Here is a 24,861-nt window from a genome sequence, read left to right on the forward strand (position 1 = left end):
TTAAGTAATCCAATCAAATTAATTTATACGAAGTTTGACTGTTTCTCAACACATATACAAATAAGTTTGACTGTTTCTCAACACATATAGTAGGAGTCTCCCAAGTCGCCGAGCTAGGAGATTTGTCGAATGAGGTAACAGACAAGGTAAGCAATCAGACTTCCAAGCAAGCAACCTGGATCGAAGGTTCGACTTCGGCTTCCTGTTGATTGTTCTCCTTCTCCTTGTGTCGTAAATAGCACCAAGGATAAGGAGAAGCAAATGGAGAAGAGATGATATGAAATACTTTTGTTTTTTAAGAAGTAACTTTCCACAAGCTTATTCTTGAACTGGATTTGATTCAGGGTGGTGAACACTTGATCTTGAATCGGGCTTATGTAGGCTCAGCTCAAAATATCCCTGCCATGTCCAAACCAAACATGCCAAAAAAATAAGATGTTTTCCAGGAAATGATAGAATCTTGGGCACCACTCATTTCACCACTTGTTCTTTTAGGAGACTAATCTGATACCTGGGACTCAAAATTGCATGCAGCCAGGAAGCTTCGTGGTTGCAAATACAATTTTGACATGAACTGATGTGTAGCGCCAACCGCTACATTTGTCTTGGTCAAAATTGATTTAGAGAGTATGATTCGAGTAGGAATTCTATAAGGAGCTCTTAAAATATCTTTCTAGTCTTTTCTCTTTATAAAAATCTGGTAACAGCTAACACCTTCCAGTTTCAAGAACATGTTACTTAATGACAAATATTGTAGCCAATTCTTAGACGTCAACTACTATTATTCAACATATGACAAGTACTTTTAAACAAAAAACAAAAAAAAATATCACATGACTACAAGTTAAGGGAATCACTATTTTATGTAGTTAGGGAATCACTATTTTCTTCTAATTTTATTAAATTATTTAGTAGACAGTGTTATTGGTCCTTTAAAGGGAGGTGGAGGGTGTTGCTTGTTGTCATGCTTGAGTGCTACGACACAAATAATTGCCACATAAGAAGCTATGGAGAATCCTAAGTTCCCTCTCCATCTCTGCCATGTCCACAAGCTTTCAAACTTCATCAACCGAACACATATCCTCGTCCACTCAGTCGCTCTAGCGTTCTTGTTTTACTATAGAGCCTCTTTCTTCTTCCAACACCCCAATACCAAAGCCACAACCCTACCATGGCTTCTTGTCTTTGCCTCGGAAATCCTCCTCGCCTTCGAATGGCTCCTCAGCCAATCATTTCGCTGGCGGACTGTTTCGCGAACCGTGTTCCCAGAGAGGCTGCCGGAGGATGACAAACTTCCGGCAATTGACGTGTTAATTTGCACCGCAGATCCGGAGAAGGAGCCAACCGTGATGGTTATGAACACGGTGTTATCAGCCATGGCAATGGACTATCCACCAGAGAAGCTTCATGTGTATCTATCTGATGACGGCTGTGCTGCCGTGACTTTGAATGGGATGAGAGAGGCTTGGAGGTTTGCAAAGTGGTGGCTTCCGTTTTGTAGGAGGTATGGGATCAAGTGTACGGCTCCGGAGGCTTATTTCTCTGCAGGAGGAGAGGGAGATGGCTACGAGGATGGTGATTCCGGGGGTAGTGAGTTCGTGCAAGAGAAAGAGCATATCAAGGTTAATTATAACAAAAATATTATTCTTACCATCTATTTTTATCATCAATTGTACCATCTCTCTAATAGAAATGAGACACATATGTGTACACCAACCGCTATTAGAAAGATGATACAAATAGATAATAAATATAACACTACTCTAAAGAAGATACTTAAAATGGTCAGAATGATATAAGGAGCGCGGAATGAGTGCATGATGACTTTTTTTTTTAGCAATTAATATTTCTCAAAACAAATTCCTCATGTTTGAAGATACATAAGTATGATATTTCTCAGTAACAAAGCTGATGGTAAAGATTTGATTGCACGAGGCATACGAGGTGTTTAAGAAAAGAGTAACAGAAAATGCAAGGATTGAGGACGCCAGGAGCAACATGCGTCGAGATCACTCTGCAGTCATTGAGGTATTGTTATTTTGTATCCTACATATCACATTGTTTGTTGATTAGTACTTTAGTTTTACAAATTATTTAGACCCATTATATAGAAAACTTCATTTTAATTCTTGTTAAAGATGACTTTTAGACTAAAACCATGAGGATCAAAATCTAATTTTAGTCCCTTCATACATTAATCACCTTATTTATTAATTATATTTTGTTGGTTTTATTATTTCTCTATTTCTTCCTAATTTTGATGTATTAATTTTATTTCATTTTCATTTTCATTTTCATTTCATTAATGGTAATATATTTTGTTGTAAACATTTAGATAAACTAATTTTTGTTATACAATATATTTCGATGTACTTTGTTTTCTTCATTTAGGTACATTAAATTCATTATAATACATTCGGTGCATACATTTAGGTATACACATTTCTGTACATACATTTTGGTGCAAACATTTAGGTACATTAATTCAATATAATACATTTCAGTAGATACATTTTGGTACTAACATTTCGGTGCAAACATTTGGTGTACACATTTAGGTACGTTAATTTAATATAATACATTTCGGTACTTACATTTAGGTACATTAATTGAGTCTTTCAAGTTTGAAGAATGTTAAATAAAATTAATAAATTAAAAAAACTTTTTTTGTCAAAAAATAAATTAAAATTTGTATATTAATAAATTTAAATATTTAATGGGAGACATTAAATAAAATACATATTAATTATTTTGAATTAAGGACACATCAAGGGACTATAATCAATATATAATCTAACACCAGATTTATTTTAAATTTCAATATTTTTGAAGGATTAAAGTTATAAAAAAAAACCCTAAAATAAATTACCAATGAGCTTTCAGGCTTGGTGGTAAAAAAGAACTTATCAGGGTTTACCACCATTATTACATTCCGGTCTATGCAATGTCACATGTAAATTTTTTTTCACATGACATTAAATATATTATTGGATCGAGTCGCTCTCCTTGGTTGACACATCCTTCTGCCCATTGATGTTCTGATTTGTGACAGTCAAATTATTATCCCATAAAATATTAACATGCAATTAGCAACGTTGATCAAGTAAGCCTTGCCTCACAACTCACATGTCTACTTTCCCATTTATTTCCTAATTTGCCAGTATATCCAACAAATACGAAAAAAGTGGTCTCCACACCATTCATACCATTAATTTTTTTCACCATCAGGCCGGCTTGCTATAAGAATCCAACAACAAAAAACCAAAAAAAAACCAAAAAAAAAAAAAAAAAAACTCTTGCAAGGAAAGACAAATCTCTAATTATATATACAAAATAATCCTAGAACCATATCTTGAATTTTGGCAGGTAATACAAGAAACGTCCAGTGAAGGTGATGATGCAATTCAAACAAATGAAGCAAAAAATATGCCTCTCCTTGTTTATGTTTCTCGCGAGAAAAGACCCTCTCATCCCCATCATTTCAAGGCTGGAGCGCTCAATGTTCTTGTATGCATGCATCTCTCTCTCTTTACCCTATATAGTTACTTATGTAAGCTGTCAATTGTTTGTCGTGTGTTAAAAAATAATAGTTCGTTTCAATGATTCAAATTGATAGTTTAATTAAAGGGAAAATTAGTATCCGGTCCTTAGTTTCTAATGTTCATTGATTAAAACCTTGTTAGCTTTTAGATTTTGATCAAAGTCCTTATCATTAATATATTAATGAATTACATGTAAGTTACATAATTTTTATAATAAAAAACCCTTATTAAAATCCTAATTAATTTTCAATTCAAACATTTTCAAAATATAAAAAATAAAATTAGAATAAGTTTGTACCCATTAAATTTTTATAAACAAAATTGATATATACCCATTCTTAATATACCAATTTGTTATGTGAAAAATGTACCCTTTTTTTTAATATACAATGTACCCATTTTTTATATAAAATTCATTCAATCTTTTCTCTAATCCATTTTTAAACTTATATGGGTACATTCTATTTCGTTGATTTGAAAATGTATCTATGTCAAGTTTAATAGAAGAAATTTAATAATGTTATTAAGCCTAATATCTTCTTCTTTTTTTGGGTTTTTGAAAAATGTACCCATGTTTTGGTACAATAATTTTTTGGTTAGTTTTTTTATGAATGTACCCATGTATATATATAGATACACACAATATATTGGAGAGTATAATTTATTTTTAATATTTTTAATCCCATAAATTATGGGTTTTATTTTAAATCTCATTAATATAAATAACTACAAATTTTATTTTTAAGTTAAAAATATAATAACTTATATAGAAATACATTATTATATTATTGTCAGGGACTTCGATCAAAAACTAAAAATCACAAAGGATTCAATCAAAGAACATTGATAGGTAGGGATCGCATCCAAAGTGTCTCATAATTAAATTATACTTATCTGCTACATGATTTGACAAGTGAACGTTAACGTTGTTTTGATCAGCTACGTGTGTCGGGAGTTATAAGCAATTCACCTTACATATTAGGGTTAGATTGTGACATGTACTGCAATGATGCAAGTTCGGCTCGGCAAGCAATGTGCTTCCATCTTGACCCCAAGATATCACCCTCTCTAGCATTTGTTCAATTCCCTCATAAATTTCACAACATCAGTACCAACGATATCTATGACAGTCAGTTGAGATCACTATTTACGGTATGTAAGAACTCAAGGATAAACTTTACATTAATTAATTGATACGTAAATGTATTATTTACATCATAGAATAATCTTTGACTAGTTGTTCTTGATTACTTGTATATATATAGTTGCCATGGCAAGGTTATGATGGGCTTGGAGGGCCCTGTGTGTGTGGTACTGGCTATTACATCAAGAGGGTGTCGTTATGTGGAAGTTCCATTAGTGAAGGTAAGTATATAAATTGTCTTAATTAAAAGACCTTAATTAGATTTAATATATAATAAGCATATCATATATATCAAATTTATGAACTTGTCGATTACATATATATACTTTTTAATTGACCAAATTTTCTGCAATACCTGTTGGATGATGTATCGATCGACTATAGATATATGTGTTAATTAATTAGTGGACATTTTTCTCTGTTGTATATCATAATATGCTTTCAGATGGGGATGCAATGAAACTTAGACAATATTTTGGTCCATCCAATCAGTTCATCAAATCCCTCCGCCAAATCAAGAAGCCTGACCATATGTTCATCCAGAGAAATAATGCACAGCCAAATGAAAGCCCACTGCTAGCCTTTTGTGCCTATGAAGATGGCACCAAATGGGGTGAAGAGGCAAGTACAATTAAACCATTGGAATCTTATATTTCACTCCCAAATTGAAAGGTAAATTTATTAAAATAATTATGGTAAGCGTCAATTGTGAGTAGTTGATAGATGTCGGTTGTACAATGTATTAACAGATCATAATAACCTTGCACAGGAGGTGACTGAGCCTAGCATTCCTCTAATGCTAATGGTGATATCTTACTCTTATTTGTGGCATGCAGGTTGGTTTCTTATACGGTTCAGTGGTGGAAGATTACTTCACAGGGTTTCATTTGCATTGTAAAGGTTGGATTTCAGTGTTTTTAAATCCAAAAAGGCCACAATTCTTGGGTAGTGGCACCACCAATTTGGATGAGCTTTTGGTCCAAGGGACAAGATGGTCCTCTGGCTTAGCTGATGTTGCTATCTCCAAGTTCAGTCCTCTTATATATGGCCCTTTCAAAACCCACACATTCCTTCAAAGCATGTGTTATGCAGAAATTGCTCTCTTCCCCATTTTCTATTTCTTGACACTCTGGTGCTTTGCTATCATTCCTCAAGTGTGTCTACTCAATGGCATTCCTTTGTACCCCGAGGTAATTAAATTTTGTTTTCCTCTCATTATAACTATGCATAGTTAAATATATTTAAATATGATTAAGAATTTTTATAGCAACAAGGGAAAGGTTCACTTCCATTATTATGAATCTAAACCATTTATTATGGTTGATTATGGACAAAATTTATGGTTCAAAATTCAATTTCACAGTTTGTCAATATAAGTACTTGTATACAAACGTAAGTACATAAGAAAGCATTACCCTTTTTAGAGTGCTTATAGGTAATTCACACCTTGGAGTATGATTCTGATATTCTAACATGCCGATCATGTTCTTGTTCTTTGCAGGTTTCAAATATGTATTTTATCGTATTTTCGTTCGTATTCCTTTCATCGCTCTCTAAACATTTATACGAGGTGCTCGCAACAGGATCAACATTTCAACATTGGGTAAATGAGCAGAGAATATGGATGATGAAGTCAGTCACATCTCACTTATATGGTAGTGTGGATGCTTTCGTGAAGAAACTTGGTATGAGAGAAGCCAGTTTTCTCCCAACAAATAAAGTCGACGACGTTGAACAACTCAAGCTTTACAATATGGGAGTATTTGATTTCCAAACATCACTACGATTTCTTGCTCCAATGGTTGCCCTAGTCATCTTGAACATGGCTTCGTTTGCTGTGGGGATTGCTAGAGGGATCTTTGTGGGGGAGTTGGACAAGATGTTCATACAAATCTTCATAGCCTTTTATGTCATAGTAATTAACTACCCTATTATTGAAGGAATGCTAATAAGGAAAGACAAAGGAAGTATTCCACTATCTGTTACCCTAATATCTGCCTTATTTTCCCTCAGTGTCTATTTTTTTGGTTCTATTATTTTCAAGTAGCAAGGCCATTATTTTCATGTAGCAAGGCCATGCCCTATATATGTGTCTACATTTTTCTGATTTAATACTATGATTCCTAAATGTTTTTATTGTTCCACTCTTTGCTTTTGTTCCTTTTTAATCATTGGGATATTGTAAATGTAGGGGTGTCTAAAAGATACTCTTTTTTTCTCTTGGCTAAGAGTTCAGCCCCCAAAGTAATAGGAATGCATGAATAGAGCCATAATTTCGAAGAAAGAAACGCCATCAAATTGTCTTTGACTAGTGATCAGAGCAAAGTTACCATAAACTAAGCCCAATAAGTTTTGGCAGCAACATTTATAGGTAAGAACATGTATCTCCATAGTCCCAAGTCCACATTAGTTCTGGAGGTCCTTTTTCCAAGTCGCCCCTTCATTTAGTAAATACTAGGATATGTTTCCAAATCACCTTAATGGTCAAATAAATTTAGGAAAATAATAAACACACATCTTTTTTAGCTTCTCTTACTCTCATGTTTACTTATATCTCTCTCTTTTAGTTGATTTATTTAATCTGACGACAAAAAATAAAGAGTGTGTGAGAAGTTAAATAGAGTGTCTAAAAATCACCTCGCTAAGTTTGACTAAGGGTATAAATGTTGCGAGTATCATCACGTTTAAGTTAGGTTTGTTAAAAGCTCATAATACGTTAACTTGGTTTCGCTCATTTATTTTTTGAGCTGAGCTTAAATGAGGTAAAAATGAAATTCAAACTCAGTACAAGTAGGCCTAGCAATTCCTGACACGACCCGATAACCCGACACCACACAACACGACACAAAGTTAACAAGTGTTCGGGTCGACATGATAACGAATTTGGTCGTTATCAGGTAACCCGATAAACACCTGTTAAGATAATGGGTTGGTTCGGGTATACACGTAGGTAACACGGTACACGATAAGCAAAATATTAATTTTATAATTTTATACCCCTAAAAAAATACTATAATAATTATATATATATATATTAAATTAAATATTAAAAATTGGTGACCATTAAATTGGCTTAAATATACATATCATTCAATTTCTTAAGTGTTATACATACAAAATAAATAAATTTAAATCTACTTAATAAATATATATATATATATATATGATGGGATACGAATTCTACGAAACTAATTTCAAAAATCCAACCGTCAAACTTGTTTGTATATCCTTCAAGATCGCATCAACAAAAAACAAACATTCAGAGATTAAGTAACGACACAAAATTTTTCGATAATTATCAATGAAAAATCACAATTTAACGGTTATTTTAACTCTGATTTTGATGATTTTTTACAGCTACACTCTTTGACCATATACGAATACAATAAATGAACTCGATCTTCAATTTAAAATATTTACACTAGTGGATACTACAAAATCTTATGTTATACTTAATGAAAGTATGAATAAACTCTCAAGTGTTAGTGAATATATTATTTTGATGGGATACGCATTCTACAAAACTAGTTTCAACGATACAACCGTTAAACATGTTTGTATATACTTCGAGATCCCATACGCCAAAAATTGCAAAACACAAACATTCAAAGATGAAGTAACGAGACAATTTTTCGACGGTTATAAACGAAAAATCACGATTTAACAGTTATTTTAACTCTGATTTTGATGATTTTTTACAGCTACACTCCTTGACTCTATATGAATACAATGAATCAATTTGATCTTCAATTTAAAATATTTACACTAGTGGATACCACAAAATCTTATGTTATACTTAATGAAAGTATAAATCAACTCTAAGTGTTAGTGAATCTATCGTTTTGATAGGATACACATTCTACGAAACTAATTTCAACAATCTAACCATCATACTTGTTTGAATATGCTTCAAGATCGCATACGTTAAAAATTGAAAAAAAAACAAACATTCAGAGATCAAGTAACGGGACAAAAAATTTCAATAGTTATTTTTAACTCTGATTTTGATGATTTTTTACAACTACACTCCTTGACCTTATATGAATACAATGAATGAATTCGATCCTTAATTTAAAATATTTACACTAGTGGATGCCACAAAATCTTATGTTATATTTAATGAAAGTATGAAAAAACTCTTAAGTGTTAGTGAATCTATCGTTTTGATAGGATACGCATTCTACGAAACTAATTTCAACGATCCAATCGTCGAACTTGTTTGTATATGCTTCGAGATCGCATACGCCAAAAATTGCAAAAAACAAACATTCAGAGATCAAGTAATGGGACAAAACTTTTTGACGGTTATCAATAAAAAATCACGATTTAACGGTTATTTTAACTCCGATTTTGATGATTTTTTATAGTTACACTCATTGACCATATACGAATACAATGAATGAACTCGATCTTCAATTTAAAATATTTACACTAGTGGATACCATAAAATCTTATGTTATACTTAATGAAAGTAATAAACTCTTAAGTGTTAGTAAATCTACTGTTTTGATGGCATACGTATTCTACAAAACTAGTTTCAACGATCCAACAGTCAAACATGTTTGTATATACTTCGAGATTGCATACGCAAAAAATTGCAAAAAACAAACGTTCAGAGATCAAGTAACGGGACAAAACTTTTCAACAGTTATCAACAAAAAATCACGATTTAACGGTTATTTTAACTCCGATTTTGATGATTTTCACAACTACACTCATTGACCATATACGAATACAATGAATGAGCTTGATCTTCAATTTAAAATATTTACACTAGTGGATACCATAAAATCTTATGTTATACTTAATGAAAGTATGAATAAACTCTTAAGTGTTAGTGAATCTATCGTTTTGATGGGATACGCATTCTACGAAACTAATTTTCAACGATCCAACCGTCGAACTTGTTTGTATATGCTTCAAGATCACATACACCAAAAATATAAAAAAAACAAACATTCAGAGATCAAGTAACGGGACAAAACTTTTCGATGGTTATCAATGAAAAATCAAGATTTAACGGTTATTTTAACTCCGATTTTGATGATTTTTTACAGCTACACTCATTGACCATATACGAATACAATGAATGAACTCGATCTTCAATTTAAAATATTTACACTAGTGGATACCATAAAATATTATGTTATACTTAATGAAAGTATGAATAAACTCTTAAGTTTTAGTGAATCTACTGTTTTGATGGGATACGTATTCTACGAAACTAGTTTCAACAATCCAACCGTCAAACATGTTTGTATATACTTCGAGATCGCATATGCCAAAAATTGCAAAAAAACAAACATTCAGAGATTAAGTAACAGGACAAAACTTTTCGACAATTATCAACGAAAAATCACGATTTAACGGTTATTTTAACTCCGATTTTGATGATTTTTTTACAACTACACTCCTTGACCCTATATGAATACAATGAATGAACTCAATCTTCAATTTAAAATATTTACACAAGTGAATACTACAAAATCTTATGCTATACTTAGTGAATGTATAAATAAACTCTATGTGTTAGTGAATCTATCGTTTTGATAGGATACACATTCTATGAAACTAATTTCAACGATCCAACCGTCAAACTTGTTTGTATATGCTTCAAGATTGCATAAGCCAAAAATCGCAAAAAACAAACATTCGGAGATCAAGGAATGGGACAAAACTTTTCGACGGTTATCAACGACTAATCATGATTTAATGATTATTTTAACTCTGATTTTGATGATTTTTTACAGCTACACTTGTTGACCCTATATGAATACAATGAATGAATTCGATCTTCAATTTAAAATATTTACACTAGTGGATACCACAAAATCTTATGTCATGATGATCGATGAAATTTGAGGATTTTGTAAAAGGAATAACATGCAAGCTTTGAGTTCCATTGGCAAGGTTTAAACTTTTGAGAAAAGCTTCACAACCTTGAAAACAAAAACTCTTTCATTTTGCATATCCTTGGACATTTAATATTTTGTAATAGACTAGTAGTGTATGGATGTTTGTTCATTAGGCTCTTATTTTTTAGTGAAGATGTAGTACTTAAACGACAAATGTGTTTTAAAGCCGAGCAGTTTTAATTACACCAGTAGATTTCACTTGCTGATATCCTCAAGCCCAGACTTCCCTAGAGCTTCTCCTTTCTTGATGACTTCATCATCATAGGTGTATGCTTTGGGATCCACTACCATGACTTTGTAGGCCAAAAACCTCGGTTGAGTTTGTGGACGACGGCTCTGAAGATTTGAAGAAGTCAAGACAGCAAATGGAAGTTGGATATGCTAGAACATATTTAGCTAATAGTAACATTGCTTAGGAGGAGTCGAGTGAAATGTAGACCCATCATTCTAGGATAGCTGCCCTAGTCAAAGATGTAAAACTATTGAGCTCATTCTAATGTAATTTTCAACATTTACTGAAATGAAAATGACTTCTTCAATTCACTTTGGCTTGCATTCTTTTCTTGAGACCCAAATATGATAAGCATAAAACTTACTTTAGATTTCATGCAAAACTCATACTTCTTCTATGTAGCAATCCCTAACATCCCACAAGGTTGGGTGATATTTTTTTAAGAACTTAGCGTTGATTGGATACTTCTGTAAGTCTCCCTCCACATCTGCTAAGTAATATCCACCCTTGTCCAATACTTGGTTAACAATGAAAAGACCTTCCTAAATTAGGCTCCACTTCCGAAAGCCTCTAATTTGAACTCCCAAAGGCAAAATAGCTTTCCAAACCAATTCTCCTTTCTTGAAGGTCTTTAATTTCACCTTATTGTTATATGCACGAACAACAACTCTTTTCCCCTCTTGAATTTTGTCCAGAGCTTCAATTCGGGCTATCTTTAGATCTTCAACTCCTTGACACATAGCCTGAATATATTCTTCACTGTGTAGCCCGAACTGGTTCTGAATCCTAATAGAACTCACATTGATCTCTATGGGGAGTACATCGTCTTACCCGAAGGTTAGAGCAGAATGAGTAGTTCCAGTTGCTGCCCTCTTGGAAGTTATATAAGCCCTTAAAGTATCTCCTAACTTCTTATGCCATCTTTCTGAACTTTTGGCCACCATTCTTTTGATAATGTTCACCAGGACCTTGTTACTGGTTTCTGCTTGGCCGTTTGACTGGGGATAGTAAGGACTAGACTGAACCATCTTTATTTAAACTTACTTGCAAACTCCTCTACTTCTTTTGAAATAAAAGATGGCCCATAGTTTGTGACAATTGTCTCGGGAACTCCAAATATGTGTAAGATCTTGGTTTCAATGAACTTCTTGATTGCAGTTAAAGTGATAGTCTTCACAGCTGAGGCTTCTACCCATTTGGTGAAATAATCTGTTGCCACGTTTTTTGAACGTGTGTCCTTTGCTAGAGACTGGGTAAATTAGCCCGATGAAATCCATTGCCTATCCTCCAAAGGGCCATGATTTGACTACGGGGTTCAAGGGTATTGATGGCACATGTTGGCGCAATCCATGTTTTTGGCATTCTTCACACCCTCGGGTGTAAGCTTTGCAGTCTTTCTCCATCTCGAGCCAGAAATAGTCATATCTTCTAAGCAACCATCTCATCTTAGTTCTAGCCTGGTGTGCTCCACAGATTCCTTCATGTACTTCGGCCATTACCCTCATTGATTCTTCCTGGCCTAAGCACTTCAGCAACAGTCCATCTGGAGTCTTCCTTAGCATAGATTTATCCCACATGACACATTTAGTTGCTTGTTGTCTATTTTTCTTACTTGTGGGGAAGGATGGATCCTTCAAATACTGAATAATAGGTGTCCTCCAATCTTTCATCTCCATTTCTTCAGTCATTATATCTAATCTGAATCCTCTTTCAAAGATAGAAGGAGGATTTTTTTTGTGAACTTCTATATCCCCTTCAAACTTCCTTTTTTGGATCTATGCTCTAGAAGCTAATTGTGTCATTTCATTGGCAATTGCATTTGATTCTCTAGGGATGTAGTTTACTGATATTCCAGTGCCTTAATAACTTAACAATTGAGTGGTCGCTAAGTAATAACTAGCCATGGTGATGTGTCTGCACTTGTATTCTCCATTTAACTGATTAATCACCAATTCTGAATCACCAAACACCTCAACTTCAGTTGCCCCCAACTCTATTAGGATTTCCAAGCCAATTATCAATGCCTCATACTCCGTCCGATTGTTGGTAGTCTCCTGATAATCTAGGAGGAATAAGTAACAGTGTTGAACCCCGTTGAATAATAGCCATCCCAGCTTCAGCAGCATTTTGGGTACAAGATCCATCAAAATACAACTCCATGGAGTGATCTAAAGGCTGGATATCCTCTTTACCTTCTGCTGAACCCATTCTTCCCTGCCCGACAGGGCCTTGCTTGGTGGAATCCAAAGGTTAGCCACCTCCAGAGTTCCAGGGATGTTGATAAGCTCATCTTCTGCCTCTTGATGCTCGACTAAGAAAAAAAAAAAGCCTAAAGGGATGACTTGTTAAAACATACGGGACCATTTGTTGTAAAACCCTTGATAGTTTTCTATCTTCAGTTTTTACAGCTTCTCTGGACGCAAAGGAAGGAACGAGGGGAGAGAGGAAAAAGAAGTGAACGGAAAAGAAAGGGAAAGTAATGGCGAGGAATTTAGGGGTTTTGGTACGGCAGTTGCTCCCTAATTCTAATCGTGTCAAAAATCACACCATGGAAACCCTAATCCTAGCACCATCTTCGCAACCCAAACCATTCTCCAATTGCTTCAACTCCCCAAACCCTCGTTTCCTGCATTCAGGTTCAGGTTCAGCTACTACTCCCTCTTTCTCTGCTACTTTCTGTTTTCTTTTATTTATATTTTGTACAACGAGATTCGGATCTAAGGGCTCGGAAATACCAAGTGGCTCCTACTTTCTGTTTCTATATTCGCAATTTTTATTGTTTTATTTCTTATTTCCAGGTCGCTCAAGAATTTGCAGCCTTTACTCAGAGGCCCGATATCGTCAAGTAATGTTTGAACTTGAAGGTCAGTATCTCTACGGTTTTAATTGATTAATTTTGATGCAACTTGTATATAGTTTCATCAAGTTTTTCTCCTATTCATTGACAATTTGACATAAATATTTCGTTTAGATGTCCTATTGGAATCTAAACCGTCAGTAATTTTTTTCTTCTCGGCACCCTCCTCTGCATTCTGTAAGTTCCAAAGAATTTACCCCCTTTTTTTTTAATCAATCAAAGTTAAATACAGCCCCCTTCAACTTGATCATTGTGTAGTAATTATTCTTTGTGCAGGCGCCCTGGTTTCTCCAGTCCTTCAAGATTTGATCGAACGATTTCCACACGTAAAAGCGTACAAGATTGACGCTTCTAAGGTGCGCGATATTGCAATCTGGTCTTCCGTTAACTTGGATTATTGTTTTTTAATCCTTTAAAACGTTCGAGACCTTATTGTTTAGTGTTGGAATCCCTCTTCTAAGATTAAGATTTGAAAAACTGAACAGCTGTCTGTTATGAAATCTTGTTATCTTCTTATGGGTCTTAAGATTAAAAGAAATCACTAAATTACTCTCATTATTTCAGTTTTAAAATGGTTTCTTTTATATCTTTGCCCGCACCATCGTTTTCTCCGTACCTAACTCTCTCCCACCTATCCCAAAGCTCCACCGTAGACACCTCTACTCATCACTATGTGCTTCTAAAGTACCTATATCATTGCGTGCCTTTTTTGTCGTTTCTTGTGTAAATTTGACTGGGTTATTATTCTTTCCAAAAATAAAAAATAAAAAAAATGACTCTGTTGTTGGTGGAATGTGATGCTTTTGATTTTAATTGGCATCCATGAATGATGGCCTTTGCTGAGAGAAAAATTGGGCATGACCTTCCACTGGAAACAGTGGAGTGATATTTTCTGATGTGTAGTGGTTATTGGTGTTGCTATTTGATTAATGCATATGTCGAGCCATAGCCTGTTGATTAGATGTGACTTGTATAGAGGTATAGCCATTTAATAAATGTTTGCACATAGGTTGATTTGGTTGATATTTATATGTGGATGAATTTCTGGATCATTTTCCCAAGAAATATGCTTGAAATCAAAGACTTGAATTTGTTTATATCGTTTATCTCAACGTGCAAAATGAGCTTAAGAATGTCGATTGGACGTAATCCCAGCTTAAGTTTTTGGACTTGGATCTAAAAGCCCCTAAAAAATCTCAGTTTAAACCTTTACCTCATTCATCTTTATAAATTATCTGTCCTCATTAATTGAAATAAACCCGGAGACCAATGTTGTCATTGACCATTGTCAAGTAACCTATATTTGCATTTACATTCACCAATCTTCATTTGTTTGATGGGTGCTTAGCTGATCACTGTGTTCTTGCTTAAGGATAACTTATTTTCTCTACCTGATGAAACAAATGTATTTACATTAGCTATGCATCAATACTTGGTCATGTAACAATTTTTTCAGATACGCTAAGTATTGTCTGATGTGCGGCTGCTTAGCAGTTACGATATTATTTCTTGTTATGCCCCAAAAATGACAATCGTGACATTGTTTATTCTACCTACAGGAAGACTCTGACTATGCAATTCGGACGTTCGATGTCCGTGCTGTGGTAAGTTCCTATTGTTAGAATACGATATTTAAAAAAATTGGTTTGTATATTTACCATATGTGTCAACTAAGAGTTGCTGGTCTAGCGGCCAGGCCCTTGGTTTTGCTCCCAAGTGGTTTGGGGTCCGACTCTCTCCCACGGTACCCACTGAGCAAAATGCTAGAGTTTCTCGCTCCCCAAATGTTGTGGGGTAAAGCAGGGGACCTTAGTGAATAGTTGGTCGTTTTATCCTTGTATTCATCTCAAAAGGGAAAATTTAATTTCTTGATCATGTGTAAAAAATTTCTGCAGCCAGCGGTGGCCTTCATCAAAGATGGGGAATGGGTGTCGAACTGTGTCGGTGCTAATATTGCACAATTGAAGTATACTTTTGAAGCTCTCTACGGGTAAATCTCCTCTCAACTGGGGTACTTTAAACTTGTGATCGTATATATGTGGGTGGTTTATCGAGGATTTTGTTTTTAATTTTAGCATGTCTTTACTATTTTTTACAGTCTATTTACGAAAGTGGTTTACCGAATTATCAGTTATTTGCTAACTCTGTATGTTTGAATTTTCTGATCTAGTGAACATCCCATTGAAAGGCCACCATACCTCGATAGGATTCATGTCTAACATACGGTCCGCGTCAGCGTAGTAAGATGGTGATGACAACACGACTCGAAACAAGGCGATATTTGGGGACCTACCAGTCCTTTCGTTTTTCCTCTTACACACTCTTATTCAATTCTAAGTTTTTGTTCAAATTTCTAAGTTTTTAAAGAATATATATGAGCTACAAGTCCTTTGTGTGTGTGGTTTGGAGTCTAAATAAGGGAACTGATTCTCGTACCTCTTTTTCCTCGTCCACACTCTTGGTCATTTCTAAGAGATTTATACAATCAAAATCAGAGGGGAGAAAAGTGGTGTGTGGAATTCACTCCCCTAAATAATTACATTATGTATCAACATCATATGGATGAATTTGTTGTGTGAGGTGTCCTTATGTTTGGCTTGTAAAAATGATTGTAGAATGCATCATCTCATACCTTTGTCCTTTCAATATCATCTCAACTCTCAAGAATGATTGTATAATGCACCATGTCATACTTAGGTAATACACGTATACAACTAATAAACTTAATGAGATTATGTAAGGTATTTCTAAAATCATTAGAACAACAAGACATCACAAGATCACAGATATGATAAACCAAATTAACATGATAAATAAATAAATAAACTTATCTGTCGAGGAGGAAGAAGAAAAAGCCTTGACTTCTAGGGTTTCGAAAGGTGTCTTCTAAGCAAGGACAACCTGTATATCGTGAAAAGTCTCCCGCTAATCCCTCTTATTGTTGATTAGTGGGGATTTTTCAAATCATAGGATAACATTAGAGTCCTAATTGATATTGATTTCTTGTCGAACCAAATAAGGCCTCTTGATTAGTTGTATGGAATAAGGATTCCAAATTTTAATTAAAACAAGATTTTATCATTTTTTTCAACACCAATTAACTCGTTGACCAAGTTAATTGATTGCTAAGAAATCTGTAAATCATATTCATTGATACTCACAATCTTAAGGCTCCAGATCTGCTGTCCCGTATTTCATGTCTCATTTGTGTCTCATGTTTAATTTTATGACAAGTGTCTCTTACTTTACACCCACATCTAACACTGTTAAGTTAACTTAACAAAAACACTGTTACCTTTTTATAAAATTCTTGAAAAATAAAAATATTAAAGAAAGCTACTCTGGAGACCCACCCCAAGACTTTTCATCTCTCTTTCTCTCTCATCTGGGAATTCTTGTGTTGGACTGTGATTATTCAAACGACGGTTCCGATGAGGGGTGCTGTCAAGCACAAATTCTCCAAAAAAATCAAAGAACTGCATACCATTGCTATCATGATTGATCAAATCTGAAAAAAAGAAACGAAAAAAATCAGAGCTTCGATCATAATAAGTTACATGGATGGACATATAATTACATGTCCGTGATGTGGATGGTTCCCACGTTGACACGTGTGGAAAACTCCATCCCACATCCACGTGGGGAATGAACAGAAACTTGATCAACATTGTTAAAGTGGCGCTAATACGAAATTAGGGTAGGCCTGCATAGTCGAGAGAAGGAGGATAAGGGAGGTATTTGTTGATTTGTCCTTAAACTTAAATTTTAGCCGATATTTTTTTTGAACATTTTTAATTAGTTAATTTTCCTTTTGAATTTTAATTTTAGCAGATTACCCTATTGAACTTTAATAAATAGCCAATCCCCCCTAGCGTTAGATTTTGAAAACTTTCATTCAATTTTTCATCCTTTTTGCCCTCATGCAGTTGTCATGTGTTGTTTCCATGATCAAGATTGATGGAAAATTGGATGAAAATTTTTAAAATCTAAAGCCAAGGGGGGAAATTAACTATTTATAAAAGTTCAAGAGAGTTAGGCCTGGTTTGGTACTAAGGGGATTCTGAAAAAAAACTGGTATAAAAAAAAGATGGGAGTTTTTTTGTGTTTGGTAAACATTCAGCTTCAGTTTTTTTTCACAGTTTTGGGTGAAAAAAAAACAAAAAACAAGAAGCTGCAAAGCCCAGCTTTGAAAAACCGGTTTTTTTCACATCTGTTTTACATAAAAGTTTACCAAACACTATAATACTGCTTTTTTTTTTCAAAAACATTTTTACAAAAAAGTTTACCAAACACTCTACAACTTTATTTCACAGCCGCTTATTCTCACAGCACATCAAAAGCAACTTTTTTTCAAAGCACAACAATACCAAACCAGCCCTTAATTAAAGTTCAAGGGAGAAATTGGCTAATTATAAAAGTTCAAGAAGGTAATCGGCTAAAATTAAAGTTCAATAGGAAATTGGCAGCTTCATACAAGTTCAGGGGATCCCTACTTTACATTACAATCATAACGCATTCATTTCCCATTATTTAATTCTAGTTTGGTTCAATGTTTTGGCTTAATTAGTTCATGAGAAATGCTAACGTGTCTCTTTAAAGTAGGATTGTCTTGGGACTATCTGTCATCTCACAATTTAAGATCAATTCTCTTGACAACATTATCGTATTTGTACCAACCCTCTAATAAGAGTAAGGCCCACCAACAAAGGTGGATCTCATTTTTGTTAAAAATATTGTATGAAAAATGTGATAAGAGTAACATAAAAAATAGTTTAGTTTTTATTGCGGAAGCAGATGTCTTTACTATTTTTCAAAAAATAGTTTTCCTCATTTATCTTTATAAATTATTTGTCCTCATTAATTGAAATAAAGTCGGAGACCAATGTTGTCATTGACCGGAAAGAGATCATCTCTGGATCTCTTTCACCAAAGCCCACGGATAAAGTGATCCAGACCTTTGAAATTTGATCCAACGGCTAAAAACAGAGGCTCCTTTTAAAAGATATAATAATTTTAGCCATTGGATCAAATGTATTTACATTAGCTATGCATCAATACTTGTTCATGCAATAATTTTTTTTCAAAATACGCTAATTATTATCTGACATGCAGCTGCTTTGCAATTACGATATTATTTCTTGTTATGTCCCAAAAATGATAGTCGTGACATTGTTTATTCCTTCAGGAAGACTCGGAAGATGCAATGCGGACATTCAATATCCGTGCTGTGGTAAGTTCCCATGTGGTTTGAGGTCCGACTCTCTCCCACAGTACTCACCGAGCAAAATGTCCTCTCAACCGGGTACTTTAAACTTGTGACCATATATATATATATATATATATATATTTGCAGGCTTGCAACTATCACGACTCCAACGAGCCTCACCAAGTTTACAATGGGTTTGCACGCCTGTAAAGCTCCCTCTTCCTCTTTCCTTCCCTCCATTTTTTTTTCTTATAAGTTTCGTGCTAACACCAATTTGTACATCGATGAAATAGGAGCAGCTAGATTTTGAACAACTATTTATATGTATGTAGAGTTGTCAACAACTATTATGTACATTTTATAAATACTTTGTACATGTTTTGTATAAGTACTTTTTACATATTTACACACAATGGTTACAACACATTTAGTTCCTCATTCTAACACATAAGACGCTTATAATTAAGTTTTATTGCGGAAACAAATGTCTTTACTATTTTTCAAAAGGAATTTTGTATTAAGTGAATTCTTCACATTCTACAAAGGGAACTAACCACCTATGTGAAACTTGCTACTTTTGACAAATTCACTCGTTTGACTATAGACATACTGAGTAAAATAACCATTAGCAAGTTTATAATTCTTTTGAGTGCCAAATTTCATTACGCCATACCATCCAAATCCGTTAACAGATCTGCCATAACTGAACTATGAAGTTTGGTTCTCCCCATCTCATAATCAACAACCTATTTCTCATCTTCATAAACTTTTGTCGTAGTTTTTGCGATAGTCGATCCGCTTCCAATTGTGACAATATCTTCAGATTCCTCCCAACTAGTACACCAGATGAGAAAATCCAAAAAATAAGGCATGCCGTGCTATATAACGCATACATCAAATTCAAACGTTGCGCGTGTGTGTCTATCTGTGTTGTAAACAAGGGGTATCCCCATTTACTATTACAGTAAAGGGATCAGGGGTGGCTCAACCACTCACTTTGAAGGATCCAATTCATACATCATCCTCATAAAAATCAACTAAATCCGAAATCATTTAGTCATCTAATAATAAAACAAATAAACGAACACAGTGATTTTACAAAAACGCTAAAATGTTCCTGAGAGCACGAGTAAACAAAATACATCCTCATGCTTGTGTGTGTGTGTAATTAAAAAGCTTGCGCCGAATAATAATAATCACATTTGAAGAACTGTCTTCAACTAAAAAATATCTATTGGGGGCACCAACTGATGACCACATTCATAAATACAAAAGGTACACACATGTTTAGTAGTAACTAGAAGAGAATTATTCAACCAATAAGAAAAACAAGAGAATTACCCGTAGTGATATGCCAATGTATCTCTCAAGCCAACGACGTCAGCACCAACCACTTCATCTACCATTTCCCCACGTTCATAGAAAAAAAACATTGGCTGCATCCACAAAATGTAATTTCGGATATTTAGATGAAAGCAAGCCCAAATTATATTCAACCAGATTGAACAAACGAATTAGCTCTTCCAAACAAGGAATTATACCTATTTTGAAAACAAAATAAACGCAAAAGTGCTAGACTGGAAGGTGGAGCAAAATGGACACTGAAATTGAAAACCGATAAAAGGATAATACCACTTACCAAAGTTGTGAAATGAAATGGGCCTATTGTACGTCCAATGTAATCCTATACAAGGAATGGAACAACGCTTAAGTGGGTCTACTATCTTTCATCCATAGCAACAAGTAATGTCATAATTCTATAAACAGCTGCAGTCGGACCGTCATTAAAGTCTACTGGCTTTCTAACGCAACAAGATATACAACAACAACAAAGCCTTTTCCCACTAAGTGGGGTCGGCTTTTATATGAATCCTAGAATGCCATTGCGCTCGGTTTTGTGTCATGTCCTCCGTTAGATCCAAGTACTCAAGTATTTTCTTAGGGTCTCTTCCAAAGTTTTCCTAGGTCTTCCGCAACAAGATATAAAATCATAATTCTATAAAAGGCTGCAAGCCAGATGATAATTAGAATATGGAAAAAGAAAATTACTACATGAGAAACTAATCTGCTCCTGTAGAATCTGCTTCCTTATCAAGTAACCACTCTCTCATGAGCTGACGCCTGTAAATTAGGAAGAACTTTTCCTTTCCAAATTGGACGAAAGGACCCAGAAATATCAAAATTGGGTGCTATTCATTTTTTTTTTTTTCAAAGTCGGTAAAAAGATCGTGTGTTCAAATACACCCCCATCCAGGAGCCAGGTTTAAAATTCAACAGATTAGAGTATTCCTAGTTTCTTATGAAGTAGATGCAGTTTACAGATGTAGTCAGCAGGTTCATTGTCTTTGACTCTCTCTATATTATATTACAAAATCAATACATCAGGTGCCATAAAATAATCTTCAGAATTCCATAGTGTATTAATGTGGATCTTTCCCAGACTCTGCCTATAAAAGGGGCTACTTTGTGGATTTCCAGTTAGGGTGAGGCACAGGTTCACTGTGAGTGACTCTAAAGCACCTTCAGTGTACTGCCGAAGGCCGGCATGATGCCAGAAATTTCTAAATTCTCTGATATACCTTTAGCATGATGCCAAAGGTCGGAGTAATTCCAGATACCTCGTATGTTCCTATCTATTCCTACTATCCTCAAATAAATACAATAACGTATTAATCTTAAGAACCACGATTATACTTAAATGAAAACACATTAGTTGTCCGCGCCTTAATCTTAAGTTCAAACTTGAAACAGTAAATATAAAACTAGACTTAAAAATGGGTTCATGACAATAAATAATCAAAGTTAACAGAAGACCAGTTGAGTTTACAATGCTAGACCTTGGGAAGGACCATCTCATATATTGTCACATGTGGGAACTGCCCGCTAAAATTGATAAGGACTGAATCGACAAGCTTCCTCTCTGCACAAGAGCACAGACCAAAATCGATAGCAAGTCAATTGGTAAACGAGTATCCGTTTGAACCAAACCAAAACACACCCCATAGAGAATAAATTCAGTACAACTTACTAGGACGACGGCGCCCAGTCATGTAGAAAACTGCTGACAAACCCCTAACTATCCGAACGAATTAAAAAGAAACAATAATTAGAGAATGCGAGTCACAGTGAGTGTGTCCTATAAGAAACAAACAATTAAAGAAATTTACAAGAAATATTTCGAATGTCGCGATCAAGCTTATCCGGTGATGTAAGGATAACATGAGAGGGACCTGAAATGAATATAAATATTTGTGAAAACACTACCATCGACAACAACAGAAACAAAAAACAAAAAAACAAAAACTGCGTGGGATCGAACCTCATCGATGACTAATCTAACAAACTTTTGACAAAAAAAAAAAAGGGTGCACCGGGCCGAGAGTGGGGAAGTACCTGTGGGTGGATGCAGAGGCCGGCCATACACAATTTCTTTCGCAAATTCATGAAGGTTGTAAATGTTGAAGGGGCTTTCTTTAGTGGAAGGAGTTGACTCTGGTGATGATAATCTGGCCGAAATTAGGGTTTGGGTTTGGATAAAATTGCAAGGACGCTGCTGCTGCTTCAGATGATGGAGAAGACCTCGGCAGGGATTGTTGCGATTGCTAAGCAACTGTCCTACTACCCTCGCCATTTTCTTCCCTCGATCGCTTCCTTGTGTCTAAATTTTATTTAATTTTTTTTTTCGGTCGGCTGTCGCTCCGTTTTTGGTTCTTGTATCCCTTTGCGTTTAGGGCTTCAACTCTCAACACGATAACCGACCACATATCTAGGATATGCTATCTAGGGGTGGGCACTCGAACCGAAAATCAAAACCGAAATCGAAACACGAATCGAATCAAACTGCACTAAACCGTTTGGTTTTACGGTTTTGAAACGGTTTCGGTTTCAAAACCAGACCGCGGCACACAAAACGATTTAGTTTCGGTTTTGGGTTTTCGAAACCACACCGAAACCGAAACCACACCATATAATAAATAAATGTTATATAACTTATATTTTCAACTTTTCAACTAGGTTATAACTTATAGATTTGGTTTTGCGGTGGGTTTGCACTTCGACTCCACTGCTTCTGCTTGCATCTTTACTTCTGCCTTTGCGACTGCAAGTCTGCGACCTCAACTCTGCAAATCACTGCCTCTGCGACTGCCTGCTTGCATCTCTGCCTCTGCGACTACGACCTCACTGAGTCATTGCTTGCCTTGCATGCCCATTGCCTAGATCCCCTTCATCTGCAAGCCCTAATCTAATCTCTGCAAATCAAAAGCTCAGCAATATGGTAAGAACTTAGAACTTAGAACTTGTATCATTCATCATTATGCAATATTTGATCTATATATATATATATAGCTAGTAGTACTAATTCCTCCGCCCCTGCTTCACCACCTCTTGCTGCCGCTGCCACAACGCCTGTTCCGCATCGTTCGATTAATGCCACCACGCCTTTCCCCTCCTGCCAATTAATGCCACCATGTTGGTTTAATATTTGGCACTTTAATTAGAGAATAAAAATATGTATCTCCATTCTCAAGTAGTAATACCTACTCCTTAATTTGTTGAATGAATGGTAATTTTATTTGGGCATTTCTTATATGTTTCGCAAAGGTCGAGTTTAATTCCATGTTCCCTCTATTTGGTATTGAAGTCTAGTAACCTGATAACTAAGAGATGGGCGGGCATGCTTATAGAAAATTCTAGGATGTTGTTGAATACTTTCAGTGCGTCGAACGTCTCTTATATATGTCCAGTAGGCAAGCTAATAGTGTGGTACATAAAAACTGGTAGATAAAGTTCATAACTTTGACATTAGAGATGAATGTATAGCCACCAGTACTTAATCAGATAAGTGCAAAATGAGATTATGTAAAGTGAACTCAAGGTAATCATGCATAGAAATGCACTATGTGTTTTGCTCGAGCTTGCTTGATTTGGTGTGGATGTAGTCATGTGAATGACATTATGACAGTGGCTTTTTATGCAGTTTTGCTGCTTGTTTTTTTTTTTTTTTTTTTTGGCAGTTTTGACTCTTTTTTGCTGTAATTTTACTGTATATTCATTAATTAATATACGAGGAAAATAAGACCGTCTTATGCATAAATAGGTGTATATTTTAAATTGTACATTTTTTTTCTCAAAAACCAAACCGAAACCATTTGAAACCGCACCGCACCGAACCGAACGGTTTGGTTTCATTTCGGTTTTGGCTTCAAAACTGCACCGCACCGTAAAATGTTTCGGTTTCGGTTGTGGTTTCACTCAAAACCACACCAAACTGCACCGTGCCCACCCCTAATGCTATCCACACTCTTTTTTACTTTCTATACACCTTATTAATTTACAATCATCAGATCAATTGAATTAAAAAAGATCAAATGACAGAAATTAACAAGAGATATGTGAGAAAGCAGTGTGTGAATAGCACACTCCCATATCAAATTATTGATCATTAAATGGGTTGAACGGGTTGGGATGGGTCGGGTCAGGTCGGATTATCTTATCCAAAACATTTATTTTTAACATTTGACCGTCTTCGTCATAAAATGTCAATTCCTTTAAGAATATACGTTCATCTTTGGTCACAACTCAAAGTGTCAATTATTTCCAATTTGGCTAATTTCTCGTAGGGATTAGAGACGATACTAGAGGAAGGATTCAATAGGTATTCCTCAATACCCCTAAAATCCAACTTTGGTCTCACTTTACTTTATGAAACTCAATTATAGTTTAACTTTGCCCCATCAAATTCAAAATGACTATTTATCATAAAAAGCTAAAATTTAATACTCAATTTCATAAATCAAATTTTTATAAATAATTTCTAATTTAGCCAAATCTACACTCGAAAAGACTCAAATACCCAGTAAAAAAAATATAAACCTTAAAGTTTAAACCCTCTTAGACAACAGTATGAAATTGTGGTGATTCATTCACCAACAACAAAGTATGCAACTTTTGCAAGCTGATGAAT

The 24,861-nt window shown here is 34.9% G+C and overlaps 3 protein-coding genes across 9 annotated transcripts; 2 read left to right on the forward strand and 1 right to left on the reverse strand.

The window, feature by feature from the left end:
• The first annotated feature begins 936 nt into the window (after positions 1–936).
• On the forward strand, positions 937–6,830 carry LOC103441864 (cellulose synthase-like protein G2). Its single transcript, XM_070814276.1, has 8 exons — positions 937–1,622; positions 1,933–2,028; positions 3,367–3,507; positions 4,482–4,694; positions 4,808–4,907; positions 5,132–5,307; positions 5,523–5,876; positions 6,188–6,830. Exons 1-8 carry the CDS (start codon positions 1,008–1,010, stop codon positions 6,731–6,733), a joined length of 2,241 nt encoding a protein of 746 aa, XP_070670377.1. The 5' UTR covers positions 937–1,007; the 3' UTR covers positions 6,734–6,830.
• Positions 6,831–12,662: 5,832 nt separating this feature from the next.
• On the forward strand, positions 12,663–16,336 carry LOC103410994 (thioredoxin O2, mitochondrial-like). Of its 6 annotated transcripts, none has more exons than XM_029095151.2 (8): positions 12,663–13,082; positions 13,233–13,475; positions 13,632–13,697; positions 13,805–13,867; positions 13,967–14,046; positions 15,250–15,294; positions 15,586–15,680; positions 15,861–16,336. In XM_029095151.2, exons 2-8 carry the CDS (start codon positions 13,313–13,315, stop codon positions 15,907–15,909), a joined length of 561 nt encoding a protein of 186 aa, XP_028950984.1. In that variant the 5' UTR covers positions 12,663–13,082; positions 13,233–13,312; the 3' UTR covers positions 15,910–16,336. The 6 variants fall into 6 exon arrangements, with proteins under 6 accessions (XP_028950984.1, XP_028950986.1, XP_028950985.1 ...); XM_029095152.2 differs by having other exon boundaries at positions 12,758–13,082; positions 13,233–13,469; XM_029095149.2 differs by having other exon boundaries at positions 12,856–13,082; positions 13,949–14,046.
• Positions 16,337–19,385: 3,049 nt separating this feature from the next.
• Positions 19,386–23,346, reverse strand: LOC103441832 (uncharacterized). Of its 2 annotated transcripts, XM_008380543.4 has the most exons (7): positions 22,290–23,346; positions 22,064–22,126; positions 21,925–21,972; positions 21,734–21,816; positions 20,536–20,580; positions 20,238–20,332; positions 19,386–19,730 (listed from the first exon to the last, which is right to left on the reverse strand). In XM_008380543.4, the coding sequence occupies exons 1-7, from the start codon at positions 22,525–22,527 to the stop codon at positions 19,643–19,645; spliced, it is 660 nt and encodes a 219-aa protein (XP_008378765.2). In that variant the 5' UTR covers positions 22,528–23,346; the 3' UTR covers positions 19,386–19,642. The 2 variants fall into 2 exon arrangements, with proteins under 2 accessions (XP_008378765.2, XP_008378766.2); XM_008380544.4 differs by lacking the exon at positions 20,536–20,580 and having other exon boundaries at positions 22,290–22,664.
• Positions 23,347–24,861: the final 1,515 nt, after the last annotated feature.

This window comes from Malus domestica, chromosome 15 (genome assembly GCF_042453785.1).
Source record: "Malus domestica chromosome 15, GDT2T_hap1".
NCBI classification, from domain to species: Eukaryota; Viridiplantae; Streptophyta; class Magnoliopsida; order Rosales; family Rosaceae; genus Malus; species Malus domestica.

What these genes read in the sequence shown, in the direction of transcription:
- LOC103441864 (XM_070814276.1), top strand. Translation starts at nt 1,008, where the DNA reads ATGGAGAATCCTAAGTTCCCTCTCCATCTCTGCCATGTCCACAAGCTT. An exon ending in CTGGAGCGCTCAATGTTCTT is followed by an intron (nt 3,508 to 4,481) that starts GTATGCATGCAT and finishes TGTTTTGATCAG; the next exon opens with CTACGTGTGTCGGGAGTTAT. An exon ending in GCATTCCTTTGTACCCCGAG is followed by an intron (nt 5,877 to 6,187) that starts GTAATTAAATTT and finishes TGTTCTTTGCAG; the next exon opens with GTTTCAAATATGTATTTTAT.
- LOC103441832 (XM_008380543.4), bottom strand. Translation starts at nt 22,527, where the DNA reads ATGGCGAGGGTAGTAGGACAGTTGCTTAGCAATCGCAACAATCCCTGC. An exon ending in GACTGGGCGCCGTCGTCCTA is followed by an intron (nt 21,817 to 21,924) that starts GTAAGTTGTACT and finishes GCTCTTGTGCAG; the next exon opens with AGAGGAAGCTTGTCGATTCA. An exon ending in ACATTGGCATATCACTACGG is followed by an intron (nt 19,731 to 20,237) that starts GTAATTCTCTTG and finishes CTGGTGTACTAG; the next exon opens with TTGGGAGGAATCTGAAGATA.
- LOC103410994 (XM_029095149.2), top strand. Translation starts at nt 13,313, where the DNA reads ATGGCGAGGAATTTAGGGGTTTTGGTACGGCAGTTGCTCCCTAATTCT. An exon ending in TTTCCTGCATTCAGGTTCAG is followed by an intron (nt 13,476 to 13,631) that starts GTTCAGCTACTA and finishes TCTTATTTCCAG; the next exon opens with GTCGCTCAAGAATTTGCAGC. An exon ending in CGTTCGATGTCCGTGCTGTG is followed by an intron (nt 15,295 to 15,585) that starts GTAAGTTCCTAT and finishes AAATTTCTGCAG; the next exon opens with CCAGCGGTGGCCTTCATCAA.